The 13415-nt window shown below is 45.5% G+C and overlaps 1 protein-coding gene across 5 annotated transcripts in view; it reads right to left on the reverse strand.

Moving 5' to 3' along the window:
- Nucleotides 1-2788: 2788 nt before the first annotated feature.
- PTPRT (protein tyrosine phosphatase receptor type T) overlaps nt 2789-13415 on the reverse strand; it is a 482418-nt gene continuing 471791 nt past the window's right edge. For all 5 annotated transcript variants that reach the window (XM_064730049.1, XM_064730046.1, XM_064730048.1 and 2 more), the window contains 3 exons: nt 11808-11971; nt 10702-10837; nt 2789-9586 (listed from right to left, as the gene is read on the reverse strand). In XM_064730049.1, the coding sequence (XP_064586119.1) occupies nt 9533-9586; nt 10702-10837; nt 11808-11971 (354 nt within the window). In that variant the 3' untranslated portion in view covers nt 2789-9532. The remainder of the gene's footprint in view (nt 9587-10701; nt 10838-11807; nt 11972-13415) is intronic.

Genomic DNA, 13415 nt, shown 5'->3' on the forward strand with positions numbered 1-13415 from the left:
CTGCTGGAAAACAGCAGCTGCATGCTCAGCTCAGTGTGGGAGCTGGCATTTAAAGGTTCAGCCTGTGAGACAAAGATCTGCAGCTCAGGCAGAGAGTGTTTGGCAAACCTGGCAGAGCCTGCAGCAGGAGCAGGACAGGGTCCTGGCTGCCAAGGGGATGGATGGATGGATGGATGGATGGATGGATGGATGGATGGATGGATGGATGGATGGATGGATGGATGGATGAATGGAAAAGCAGCTGCTGGCTGCAGGCAGGGGCTGACCTGCCTGAAATGCCTGTGGATTCACACCTTGGCACACATCAGCACAGCAGCAGGAACAGGGTGTGGAACACTTTGAGGGTTTTGGGCTTTTCCATCTGTCCTGTCCTCCCCAGCAGCTTTATCCCATTGTTATCCTTGTGCTGGGCAGATGAGGGGACAGAAAGGTGAATCTGGGGCTGTTTCTCAGTGCTGGTTTTTATGAGACCATCTGGAATATGGCAGAGCTGTCTCTGCTGTTTACCTTCCCTAAATGCAACCTGTTGTTAATATCAAGTGTCAGCAAAATATTTTGGACGAAGTGCCAAGCTGAACTGTAATTAATCACTGTGTTTCTGTTACACACAGTTTGGACTCTCAGTAAAAATTCCCCTCAGTCTGACAGTTCAGTGAGGAGATTTTTTTTTTTTTGGTATCAACTGGTTTTAATACTCTCCCTGGTATAACAATAACTCTGAAGGGTGTTTCTTACAGTCTGACCTCATTATGATGAACTCTTCAAACAAACTGTTGTATCTGAATGTTCATCACAATTAAGATGGGAAATTTGCTTCATCAGGCCAATAAAAAAAAAGCAAAACACTCATATCTGAGCCAAACACCCCGAGATTTTTTCATACCAATGAAGAATTTAAATTAAATATTTTCAAAATAAAACAATGATACAGAAAGGAATAGTAAATTACAGTTCCAAGGTACACGTACAGTGCTTTAATCATAGATAATCCTGAGGTGGAAAAGGCCCACAAGAATCATTGACTCCAATTCCTCTAACAAAAACAGGAACTATGTATTCTTGTTAATAAGGCTTATTTTAATTTTTCTTTTAGTAATGGACAACACCTAAAAGAGCAGTTGTTACCACAGCTGGGTTCTACAGGTGAAGCATGGCTAGAGTCTCCTGTTTTGACACCCTAAGCTGTGAATCTCGATGCACTCCTGCTTGTGTTCTTGGAATAAAGAGGTTTTCAGAGCAGGGCAGCCTCATCTACTGCCTTTCCTACAATCTACTGCTTGGCACTGACTGAAGGGGCCAAGCACTGCCTTGGGCATCTGTTGATGAACACATGTGGGAAATGTGTGCCAGGAAACATGAAAACACTCACTGCTGACACCCATATCCACACTTTGGGTGTGGCAGCACAAAATCCCTTCCATGTCTGTGTGCCTTGGTTTGCTCAGCCTGCAGAGGAGGAGATGAGGGGAGACCTCACTGAGTCTTCATCATCCTCACAAGGAGCAGAGGAGGGGCAGCTCCGAGCTCTGCAGTGCTGTCACCGGTGGCAGGACTCAATAAAATGGCACAGAACTGTTTGGGGAAGGTTTAGGTTGGATACCAGGGAAAGGCTCTTCCCCAGAGGGTGCTGGCACTGCCCAGGCTCCCCAGGGAATGGGCACTGAGGCTGCCAGAGCTCCAGGAGCTGCCAGGGGTGCCCAGGGTGGGGCTGTTGGGGTGTCTGTGCAGGGCTGGGGCTGCCCTGGCTGATCCTGGGGGTCCCTCCCAGCTCAGGATATTCCACGATCCTGTGATTTCCATGGTTCTGTGTCATGGTTTAGCCCCAGCAACAGCCAAGCCCCCCTTGGTCTCTCACTAACCCCCCTCAGCCGCTCACTCACCCCCTCCAGCTGGATCAGGGAGGGAATGGAAGGGTAAAAGTCACAAAGCTTGTGGGTTGGGATAAAGACAGGGAAATCTAAAGCTGTGCAAGCAAGGAGAAAGCAAAACAAGGGGTTCATTCCTCATTCTCATGGCTGGGCAGGTTCAACCTTCCTCAAGAGAGCAGGGCCCCATCACACTAATTGGTTACTTGGGAGGAAAAACACCATCTCTCCAAATATTCCCCTTTTCTTTCTTCCTCCTCCACTTCATGCATGATGTCACATGGTCTGGGACTTGTTTTTGGTCAGTTTGGGTCAGTTTGGGTCACCTGTCCTGGCTGTGTCTCCTCCCAGCCTCCAGCTGACTGTACAAGGAAAGCCCTTGGCTCTGTGCAATCCCTGCTCAGCAATAACAAAAATATCTGTGTTATCAACCCTGTGTTCAGCTCAAATCCAAACCCCAGCCCCAAACCAGCCTCTGGGAAGGGAATTAACTCTACCCCAGCAGAACCAGCACAGTTCATCTATAGAAACTACCAGAAAAATCTCAGGAGCCTATCAGCAATTGTCATTCAGCACTGAGTGCCAAGGAAACTATAATAGAGTAATACTTGTTAGAGAGAAAAAGTTGCAAAAACATGCTTTGCTCTAACCCATGCTGCTAAGACTGTAATTTTCAAAACTACTTAGCTCACATCCACAGGCTTTCTGAGAGGACTGACACAAAATCTGCAGCTAGGCTGAAGTGCCTGCTGAATTCTCTTTTTTGCTCTTCATCTCCTGAATGACAACCATGATGCAAAGCCCATCACTGTGACAAGATGCTGGTCTTATTTTTTGTCATGCAATCACCCCATCATTTCCAGCAGTGCTGCTCACAATGCCTTGCCTCCTCTAAGTCCAAAGAAAAGGCACAAGTACAAGAGTCTCTTAGTAAAACATTAATCTCAGATCACAGATTTATTTTATGGATTTGCAACACAGCCCATATTACAAACATTGTCTGGGAACATTTACAAGAATAAATAAGATGGACTCGCAGTTGTAAAAAAAAGATTACACTTCACTGTAATGTACAGTCAAAAAATATATCTGATATTCATTGACTTGACATTATTTACCTTCCTTCTTTTAAGCTAGAAAGAAAAGACACTGAATGCACAGTGTTGAGAGTTTTGTATTTATATTTTTTTCCTTTTTTTGTTTTTTCATACGTGCTTTATCTATCAAACATCCAAACTGTACAAGTGAGTTTCACCAGTAATCCATAAAGGCCAAGGGGGAGCAGAGGGGGCGGCGGCACCGCATCAGCAGAGACTCCTCTCATGCAGCAGCACTCCTCCCTGCCCAAAAACACATCCAGGGAGCTGGGATGGCACACTGCTCAGCCAGAGGCAGCCACTGCCCCCTGAGGAGGTGGCAAGGCCGGCAAGAAGCGATGCTGGCACATCTGTGTGCCCACAGGAGATTAAATCAGGGTGGGAGTGAATTCTGTCACTGCGGTTAGTCAGGGTGGGTTAAGGGAGGTGTTAAGGATGCAGCTCAAAGTTTTGGCATAGAAGTACAGTGTGTAAATGCTGGCAATGCAGGAAAGGGCTGGAAGGGCAATGAGGGGGTAATTCCAGTTCTGCTCCAGGTACATGGAAGTCCAGCACATGAAGTTTGGTTTGACTGTCAGCAATGTGAAACACCGAGCAGTGTTTGTCCTGGGGAGTCTCTGAGTACCTAAATTCATGAAAGCTTGCAAAGTGCTGGCCCCACTTCCTCTTCCATCCCCCAAAACATACTTCTTTCAATTATTTCACACAAAGAAGAGTTCCTGGGGATTTCCTCACTGAAAGATGATGTACTCACACAAGGAAATCCATCCAGTGCCGCACACTTGAGGTGTCTCACAGGGTGTCCCAAAGGGTGGCATTGCAGGGTGACAGATCTCCACTGAAACACTCCTGCCGTGACAATTGCCTCCACTAAGGAACCACTAATATCAGGACCAATCCTGATATTTCATATATAGGTACCTCTTGGGCACCTATATATGAAATACCAGGATTGATCCCTAAGGGATATCAACAGCATCTTCACCGTGTACCTCCAGAGTGCCATGGACTGGCTCATGTTTATACTGCTCAGAAACAGCTCGTTGAATTGAATTCCAAGAAAAACCATTTTAGCATGTTCTTTTTTCCCCTTTCATCCTTTTAATTTCCCCCCCCCCGCCAGGAAACACTATGGGAACACCAGCATCTGGCATTCAGTCTGCTGCATTAGTTTGTCTTTTAAGGCTCAGGTTGAACACAGAATAGTGGTGGAAAATCTGCTGCATGAACTGGGATGAGGATGGAAAGACTGATTTAGATCCCTCATGTTTTTACAAACTGGAAAAGCTGCCAGGTTTTCACATTCTGCTAGTCCAACGTTAAACTGTAGGATATTCTGAACATAGTTTATTTTTTTTTTCACAAGGGAAACTTTTAAAATATTTTAACACAGCAGTTAATGGTTATAGACTAGAGGTCACTGGAAGTCAGCAAGTTTTTGCCTCTTTTTTTTTCTTTCCATTACACTCTGTACCACCAGGATTTGGTGGTATATGAAAATGTATGATTCTGCTTGACAGTTTGAGCAAATTGTACATTCTTCAAGTATGCATATGAGGCAGATGATTGATACCTTTTCCAAGTCAATGAACAGATAATACATGATGGATTTTCCTTGTGGTCCTTGCCAAAACTGCAGAAATTGGGCTTTGCTCGCTGTGCTGTTGGCTCACCCTCGAGGAAAAAGAGCTGGAGGTATTTTTGGGAACAGGGAAAGAAAGAGCACTTGCATTGAAATTGTATATTATGTATGTATGGCTATAGAAGACTGCAATCTAAATAAGCAGGAGCACAGGAGGGTTAACAGAATCCTCACTGCTCACATCTGTCTCTCTGACTTAGCTGGCTCCTCCTGTTCCTCTGTCTGGGCAGGGCAGCTGCAGTGCTTTGTTCTGCCCTCACACAGCAGGAATATGGAATTTTTGACCCAATGGCAGTGGTTATACTGAATAAATGTTGCCACTTAATAAATGTTGCCACTTTTGCCACATGGCCCCCTTTATTTTCCTAAAAAAAAAAAAAAAGGGGTTGACTGTCTTTTGTACACTTAAGACAAATTAAAGATTCTCAAATGAAAATGCAGCAGTTTCACACCAAGGTCTTGAGATGCCCCTTTCACTGGCTGGAGTGATCACAAAAATTAACTGTGCTGCCAACATCATGGAGTGGATTGCTCACATTTATTACAGGACAATGAAGTTTTCCAAGGGGAACTTTTCCACCACATTGCCCATCCAGGACCATGCCAGGACTGTGCACTGCTCTGTGACTTTACTAAAAATTCTGCAAGTGTGACAGATAGAAGCACCTCATGTTTGAAGATTCCTCTCTTGAGCAAATCTTCTTTTATCTTTGTCCCTCAGGATTTATTCCCTCTGTCACACTCCAAGTGCTCCATCTCCACAGCAGGGAATGTGACATTATGTGTTTTTTATGATCTTGGCAGGAACTCAGGAGAGTGAGATGAGAGCAGCTGTGCAAGAATCAGAGAGAGAGCAAGGTGCAAATTTCCTACCTGTTTCAGGATCCATTTCATTTGCTTTTTCCTCCAATATTTGGTTTCTCCCAAAGGAGATTTCTTCTCCTTTCCTTCTCTTCCAGATGGAAACTGGTTTAACTGCCTCCTGAACCACCTGCTGCAGGAGCCTCTCTCCTTCCTCTGACTACAGCACCCCAAGAGCAGTGACCAGAAATCCCTGGCTTGAGATTCCCAAGGGAAATCCCACAAACTGCTGCTACAGGGCCTGTGGAAAGTAAATGGAAAAGCCACTCTGGCACCGACAGGCTTAAATTTACTACTGTGGGATCCATGTGGCTACTGGACCTTTTTTTTGTTGTTGTTTTCCTAGGGAGTTTACAGCTCCAGAATAGAAGGCTAGAAACTCCTGATAACCAGTGGAATTCATTGCTGCAGTTACACCAATAATAATTTAATAATGTTTTTTACCCCCTATATGAGACAATGACCCCAAACCACCTGTTTCTACTTCCTTGTATTCCAGACCAAACTTTACACCAACTCTGTGCTATCACAAACAGTTCCCCCTCACCTCTGAAGGATGTCTCCATGGGAATAAGTTCATCTTCATTATGTCCATTCAAATATTGTCAATGTGATATTTTTTCCAGCCTAAGATTCAGTCACTGAGGAATTCACCTTTTTTTTTACTGCACATTATCACTTTTCATCCACAGCAGGGGATGCTTAGGCTGAAAAGCTCACACTGACTATTAATCCTTCCAGGAGTGAGAAAACCTCCTTTATCTCATCTCATAACTCCTTTCTTTCCCCATGAAAACAAACCCATCACCCATAATCTTGCTTCAAACACATTACCTACTTCACTATGGGCTGTTCTCTAGGGTTTAAACAACCTCAAGGTAATAAAGTGATTTAAAGTGAGCTTTTCCACACAATTCCCTTCATCATTAATTCACACTTGGCATATATGCACTGTGCAGGGAGGAACAGCATGAAGATCCCTGAGCCAACACAGACTGGAGCTGGGTCAGTCCCCCAAAAGCACTGTAACTGCAGGAATTTATAACAACTTGGCAACACAATCTGCAGTGTCTGCTGAGCATCTTCCCATATGGGTTTTAGGCTGGACATTAGGAAGTTCACACACATGGTTGAGTGGCCACATAATAAGCTGTGACTAACAGTTGGGCTGTGGGAACCGACATTTGCATCGAGCTCCTACCAAATGTAAAATTTAGCTTAAATATCTTTCCCTGCAGTTTGTGCCAACATCACTTGGCTTCTGCAGAGGGCTGAGCACACAGGGAGTTGCTGTGGGCCAGCTGATACAGGTACCTGACCCTTTAGTAGTTTTCATACCATAAAACACATCCAAACCCACCTCCAGACCCTAAAGCACTGCACTGCCAGTGCTGCTCTGCTCTGCTCATCCCACACGTCCTTCCCCTCACTCACACACCCCTCCTGTGGGCTTAACTCTGGCATTTCAATCCACTTTCTTTTAAGTTAAGCCCAAATTACCTCCTACACTTCACACCTCAGTGACAGTGGCATTTCTGCACCTCCCTGTTCCCTTATCCCAGCTGTCACCCTCGGTGCTGGCTGCACTCCCCTGAGTCACCAGGGAGACCTGTCACTGTGCTGCCTTCTATGTAAAATTAACAGAATGCTAATTATTAATTAATATTTCTGTATTATCCACAGGGAGTGGTTCCCCTTGGCTTTCTGGAGTCAGCAGAGTCAAAAACACTTTGCTGACTTGTAGTTTCTTCATACCTAGGCAGTTGTTGAAAAATCCCTTCCTGGGATTAGAATTCCCTCTTCCTTTTTCTCTCCCAGCACCTGACCTACACTGTTCCATCCAGCCACCTGTAATCAAAACACCAATATTATCCTTTTCCTCTCACTTTTATCTCATAGTTTCACTTTGCCTTTTACTTATTTTTCCTGCTGAATTGTGTTGTTGCATAAATAAAAAAAAAAACAATTCAGACAAGTCACTTGACAGCCCCAACTGGAACTAAAGTTGATTTTTTGCAGGCAACAGAAAGGACCAACCAGAGGCTCCTGTGAGAAGGTGGTTCATGATCAGTTAAGGCCTTCATGGTATTAAAGCCAAGAATCCAAAGCTCCTTAGAGAAACCCCAGGTGGTTCAGAATCCTTTGCTTGTCAAGAGGGGTATTAATGAAACTCCAAGCACCCTTCCCTAGGCTGGTGCAGGTCCTGGTGGATGGCAATGGTTTGGCTGGGTACTGGTTTGTGGCTGAGTTGAGAGCTGCTTTTGCCAGATTTCATTTCCATCCCTCCTGGTCAAGGTGAGGGTGTGACTATTGAAGAAAGAATGATCGTGAAGCAGAGGTGCCTTTTGAATTCACAGACAGAATTAGCAAAACATTCTGAACTTCTGGCATGCTCTGTGCCAGGACAGAGCTCCCAGCAGCCTCTGAGGATTTTCCTGAGGGTGGAAAACTACAGGCTGATAAGAAAATTGGAGTTTCCTTCAACTCTTACCTCCAGTCTGTCTTTTAGCAAGTCTGAATTTAGAGAACCTACACCCCGGAATCCATTTTACACACAGAGCAACCTCATATCCCGCACCCTCAAGATAAATAAATGGCTAAATTGAAATATTAATTATTGTAAAGCCTTGCTCATTCAATTATTATTTCCCCCAAGATTACCCTGCAGACCTTAGTGATTAACTACTTAAACATACTTTTTCAGAAAAGCAATTTCTTGGCTGCTAAGAAGTCAGAATGGGGTCCACAACCATGGCAAAACACATCTGGTGCTTGTTTCAGAGAAGGAGACTTGCACAGGCATTTTTGCAGAATAAAACAAAAGCTGTTTTGCTGAAGAAGAGAAGTTGCTGTGCTGGGCTAACACTTCTCTTTACAGGTGTCAGAACAGGTTTCTGTGTATGTACATCACCTTTCCTACAGCTCCAATAGGTTACAATTTTGAAGCTTGTAGGTTCCTGGAAATAGTGAGGAAATCTTGCCCAAACTCAATTTTAAGAACCTTCAGACTTTGAAACTCTTGAGCAGGAACTTTCTTTGCTGTCTGCCTGCACAGTGCCTGGTTCAGCAGGGTCCTGGCGTGACTAGGGCTCCTAAGTTCTACAGCAATACAAATAATAAATAAAAAATAGTCATACATAGTATATGAGCAGTAATACCTACTTCATACCCTGTTTGTCAGAGACACACTGCACCCCAGCTAATACTTGGGAAATGTGGTGACCAAATCACCAGAGTTGCCAGATGAATGCCATTTTTTTGATGCAAATATTTAACTTTCAGGTCCAAGTGTCTGGGAAACTCCTCAACAGCTTCACCAGCAGTGAAAGGACACAGACCAGAGGGATGGAACTGGGTCATGCACAGCCCTGAAGTTGAGCAGAAACTGGGAGGAAATATTTCTGTGGAGGCAGCGGTTCCATGTACAGCTTCGCATCTCCACCATCTATTTTCATGCTTAAAGGGACTACATTTGGGAAGAGAATTCCAGCATAGTCTTTTTGTTTTTTATATGTGTGTGTTGGCCCTTTCATTAGGAAAAACAAATAAAAGGAAACAGATAAGGTAGACAAATTGTAATGAAACATTTCATGTATCCCCTATGGCTATCTCGTTTTTCCCAAATGACTGCTGCATGAAATTAAAAAATTAAAAGGCTGGGATTTGAGAACAAAATTATAAATTAAAAAGGAGACATTTATAAGAGAATTTCCTAAGGGTTTCATTCCTTCCCCACTCTGCAGCAAGCAGAACAAAAACACAATCCAAAAGAGGAGAGAAGTCAGAGGGGATTAGAAAGTCCAGTCCTTCAGCCTGTCTCCCACGTTGCTAATTTTTACAGTAAGTTATTTAAGAAGCAGTAGATGTTCCCATAGAAAGCAGGCAGCAGCACACACAGGCATCGCCTCCTCCTTGCAGCGAGGTCTCTGCAACCTCAGTCTCTTGCTGAGAAGGAGAGAGAAGTTTTCCTCCCCACACTTGTCACTGCCTTCCAGTGTGGGACAGGGGAGAAGCATCCACCAGAGTTTGGGGTCTGGCACATCCTGGGGTCCCCTCCCTTGGCTGGGCTAAAAGGAACTCAAGTATTCCAGTGCAACCTCGTATACAAATTTATACTGTTCCTGAAAGAGAGGACACAAAGGAATGGCATTAGTGTCGCAGACATCTTTTATGAAAAATCCTTTCCTTAGGATTTTTCCTCCTGAGAAGCTGACAGGCCTCAGGAACAAAATGTAAACAATGATTACCTGCTGCTATAGAATGCAACAGGTGCATCTGTGATTGGTCTCCTGCGTTTATTTCTAATTAATGGCCAATCACAGCACAGCTGGCTCGGACAGAAAGTCCGAGCCACAAACCTTTGTTATTCATTCTTTCCTATTCTATTCTTGGCTAGCCTTCTGATGAAATCCTTTCTTCTATTCTTTTAGTGTAGTTTTAATATAATATATATCATAAAATAATAAATCAATCCTTCTGAAACATGGAGTCGGATCCTCATCTCTTCCCTCATCCTTGGACCCCTGTGAACACAGTCACACATTAGGATATGGAAAAATTCCTCAGAGCCTCGTCCTACAAGCAAAAATACCTCCTTCCTCTCTCTCATACCCTTTGGCAGGAGCAGGCAAACACTGGTTGTGTTTCTGAGTGATCCTGAGCAAGCATGGCTGGGAGATGGTGTCATCAAAGGCAGAGAAAAGCACTCGAAGAGACAGCCCCAGTCTGGACCATTCATTATTTGCCTCCAGCCCTCACTGCACGTGCTGCTTTTGAGGCATGAGCTCAGAGTGATGGATGGAGATGACTGAATTCAGGACAGTTTAATCTCCTGGGCTGCAGGGAGCCAGGCCTGAGGCGGGACTGTTCTCCTTTGCTGGTTTCAAGATGTGCCACAGCACCCAGCACTGGGCTGGACAAAAGGACAAATCCCTGCATGGACAGGAGGACAGATGCCGCTCTTCCCACAGCCATGGTGACAGCTCTGTGGGGTTTGACCTCCCGAGGCAGCTGGGCACGGGACACAGGGTCCATCACTCTGCCAGGGCATCCCCTCTTCGCACAAGGAGAAGCAGGAAGATTCACTGAATGTGCTAAAGCAGGGCCAGTTTTAACTCTGGTGTCTCCATGTTCCCATTCATTTTGATTCATCCTGAACTAATTTTGACATTTTTTTACCTATCCTGAAGTCCCTTGCCCACACACTGGGTGAGGAATGAGCAGAAAGAAGCCTTACCAGTGACTCCACCATGTTGGACTTGTTATTCCGTAGCGTTTTCACTATGTGGAACACGTCAATGATGTTCTGCTGCTGGATCATCTCACACACGCTGCAGATGGCACAGAAGGTGCCGCTGCGACCACCACCATTCCTGGCAGAGGGACAAACAGGGCAAGGAGGGGCTGGTGAGGCTGGGGGAAGGACAGCACACACAGCTCACAGCCCATGGACAGGTCTCTAATGGAGAGATTGCTGACACATGGAAGGTCTCTGATGTTCAAGGGATTGTGTGCCCAAATGGGCTCTAAGGGCTGACGTTCAAGGGTTTGTGTGCCTAAAGGGGCTCCAAGAGAGCTGGAGGAGGGCTTTGGACAAGGGCATGGAGTGACAGGACAAAGGGGAATGGCTTCCCACTGCCAGAGGGCAGGGGTAGATGGGATATTGGGAAGGAATTCTTCCCTGTGAGGGTGGTGAGGCCCTGGCACAGGGTGCCCAGAGAAGCTGTGGCTGACCCTGGATCCCTGGCAGTGTCCAAGGCAAGGTTGGACAGGGATTGAAGCACCCTTGGGACAGTGGAAGGAGTCCACTAGAACCGAGTGGTGTTTGGGGTCCCTTCCAACCCAAACCATTCTGTGAGTCTGTGGGAGTAGAGACCTGTAGAACTGGGCAGGGATGGAAGGACTAAGGGATAAGGGGAGCTTCCCTGTCCCTCTGGAGTAGGGGACAGGGGACCTCAGGGACTGCAGTGCTGCAAACCCCTGCTCTGGGCTCACAGCAGCTCTGTGCTCAGAGCTGGGTACATGGCAGGGCTGCTTCAGCTCTGTCTGTGCTCCAGACACGAGACCCACAACATACCAGGGCTCTTGGAGCTCCCTCTCACTGCAATCAGCAAAATCCCTGGGCCAGGATACTATAATGCAATACAACATTCAACTTGAAGTTATTATTATAAATGCAGTTAGTACATGAAGTTATAAATTAAACAGAAGTGTGTAGAATTGTGTGAAGTCAGTAGCATAAATGTACTTTAACTCCATTTCCCCCAGCTGAAGCCTGGAGGATTTCCAGAGCCACAACCCCACAACACGTGATGCTGCAGCCATTCCCCAGCCCTTACTCACAGGCAGTGGACCACGGTGCGCCCGTCTCTGCCATCGTACTGCTCCTGCCACTTCTCCAGCCTCCGGACCACCTTGAGCAGGGAGCGCTTGGAGGGAGGGGTGTCCCTGTAGGCCGGCCAGCCGATGTACTGCAGGTGCTGCACGATGCGGTACCCGTCCTGCGGCTGCAACACACAGCTGCTCAGGGAGGGCAGGCTCAGCATTCACTACACATCATCACAGAGCTGTTATGATTATATGCTTTTATTAAGAGATCTGGGTGTCAGGGGTGCTGTCGGAACCCAGGAAATTCCTCTTATGTCACAGACATCTCTTGTGAAAAATCCTTTCTTTAGGATTTTTCCTCTTGAGAAGCTGAGAGACTTCAAGAACAAAATGTAAACATTGGTTATCTGCTGCTGTGGAATGCAACAAGCAGATCTTTGATTGGCCTATGTTAGTTACTTCTAACAAAACTTTCTTTGGACAGAAAGTCCGAGCCACAAACCTTTGTTATCATTCCTTCCTATTCTATTCTTAGCTAGCCTTCTGATAAAATCCTTTTAGTATATGATCAGCAAACACAAGGCCGAACATTTCCCAGGGCCTACCTTTAACATTTTCCCAGGGCCTACTAAGCCTAACTTTCTTTCTGGCTCCCCGAATTTTCTGTGACTTTAAAATCTTTTTCTATCAGGAGCACTGCTTGCACAGCAGCCTCCCCTCTGCACCTGCAGCAGCAGTGCTGGTGCTCTCCATGCTGGGTACAGTGTTGCTTTAGGACATGAAATAAAATGATGCAGACACTGGACTTACCAAGGTAAAAAAGAGGGGTGTTTAATTTCTGTTATAGTTTTCTAAAATGACAGTGGATTGGAGGATGACAGTGCCACCTCTCCAATGACAAACTAACAGTCTATTAAATTTCTCTTTTTCCATAAAATAATGTAAAATAAAGTAAATAAGTTATTTACAGAAAGTGCATGAGAAAGTTCATTACAAGAATGTAAACATCAGAAGGCTTAGAAGAACTTTAAAAAACAGGGTGACAGGTAGAGTGCAGAAACAAGGGCTTTTCTCTGACCTGGATAACAATTATTACAGAGCCAAGCAGACACCAAGTGCATGGGAGCTTTGTTTGGCTTCCAGAATAAAGTTCCATCAAACTGCACAAACAGGTCAAATGTCTCTTTGCTGTGCTGTGCCATAAGAAGCAGAGGCAGCCCTCAGAAATTCTCTGGGGGTTGTGGAGGGAAAGGATCCTCACAAATTTGTCAGCAGTGGCCTTGGTGTTGGCCATGGATGAGTGCAGAGAGCTGTGAGTGCACAGCTCCCGCCCTGCAGCCCTGCATCCATGGGCCAGCTCCATCTGAGAGCCACAGAGCCTGCTCTGACCAGCTTTATCACCCCTGGGACACAGGAAGGTGTCTAATCTCCAGCCAGTTTATCAATTTCTGTGCTGGAGCACAAGGTTCCCTCTGCAGTGCCACACCTGAACGGCTGCACAGGCTCTGACCATGCAGACACTGATGGGTTACACTGCATGGAAATATAATTTGCAGAGCCTGCTTCCATTTCTGACAAGAAAAAAATGAAAGAGGAACAACAAAGGAAACATAATCAATCTGG

The sequence above is a fragment of the Zonotrichia leucophrys genome, chromosome 20 (genome assembly GCF_028769735.1).
Source record: "Zonotrichia leucophrys gambelii isolate GWCS_2022_RI chromosome 20, RI_Zleu_2.0, whole genome shotgun sequence".
NCBI classification, from domain to species: Eukaryota; Metazoa; Chordata; class Aves; order Passeriformes; family Passerellidae; genus Zonotrichia; species Zonotrichia leucophrys.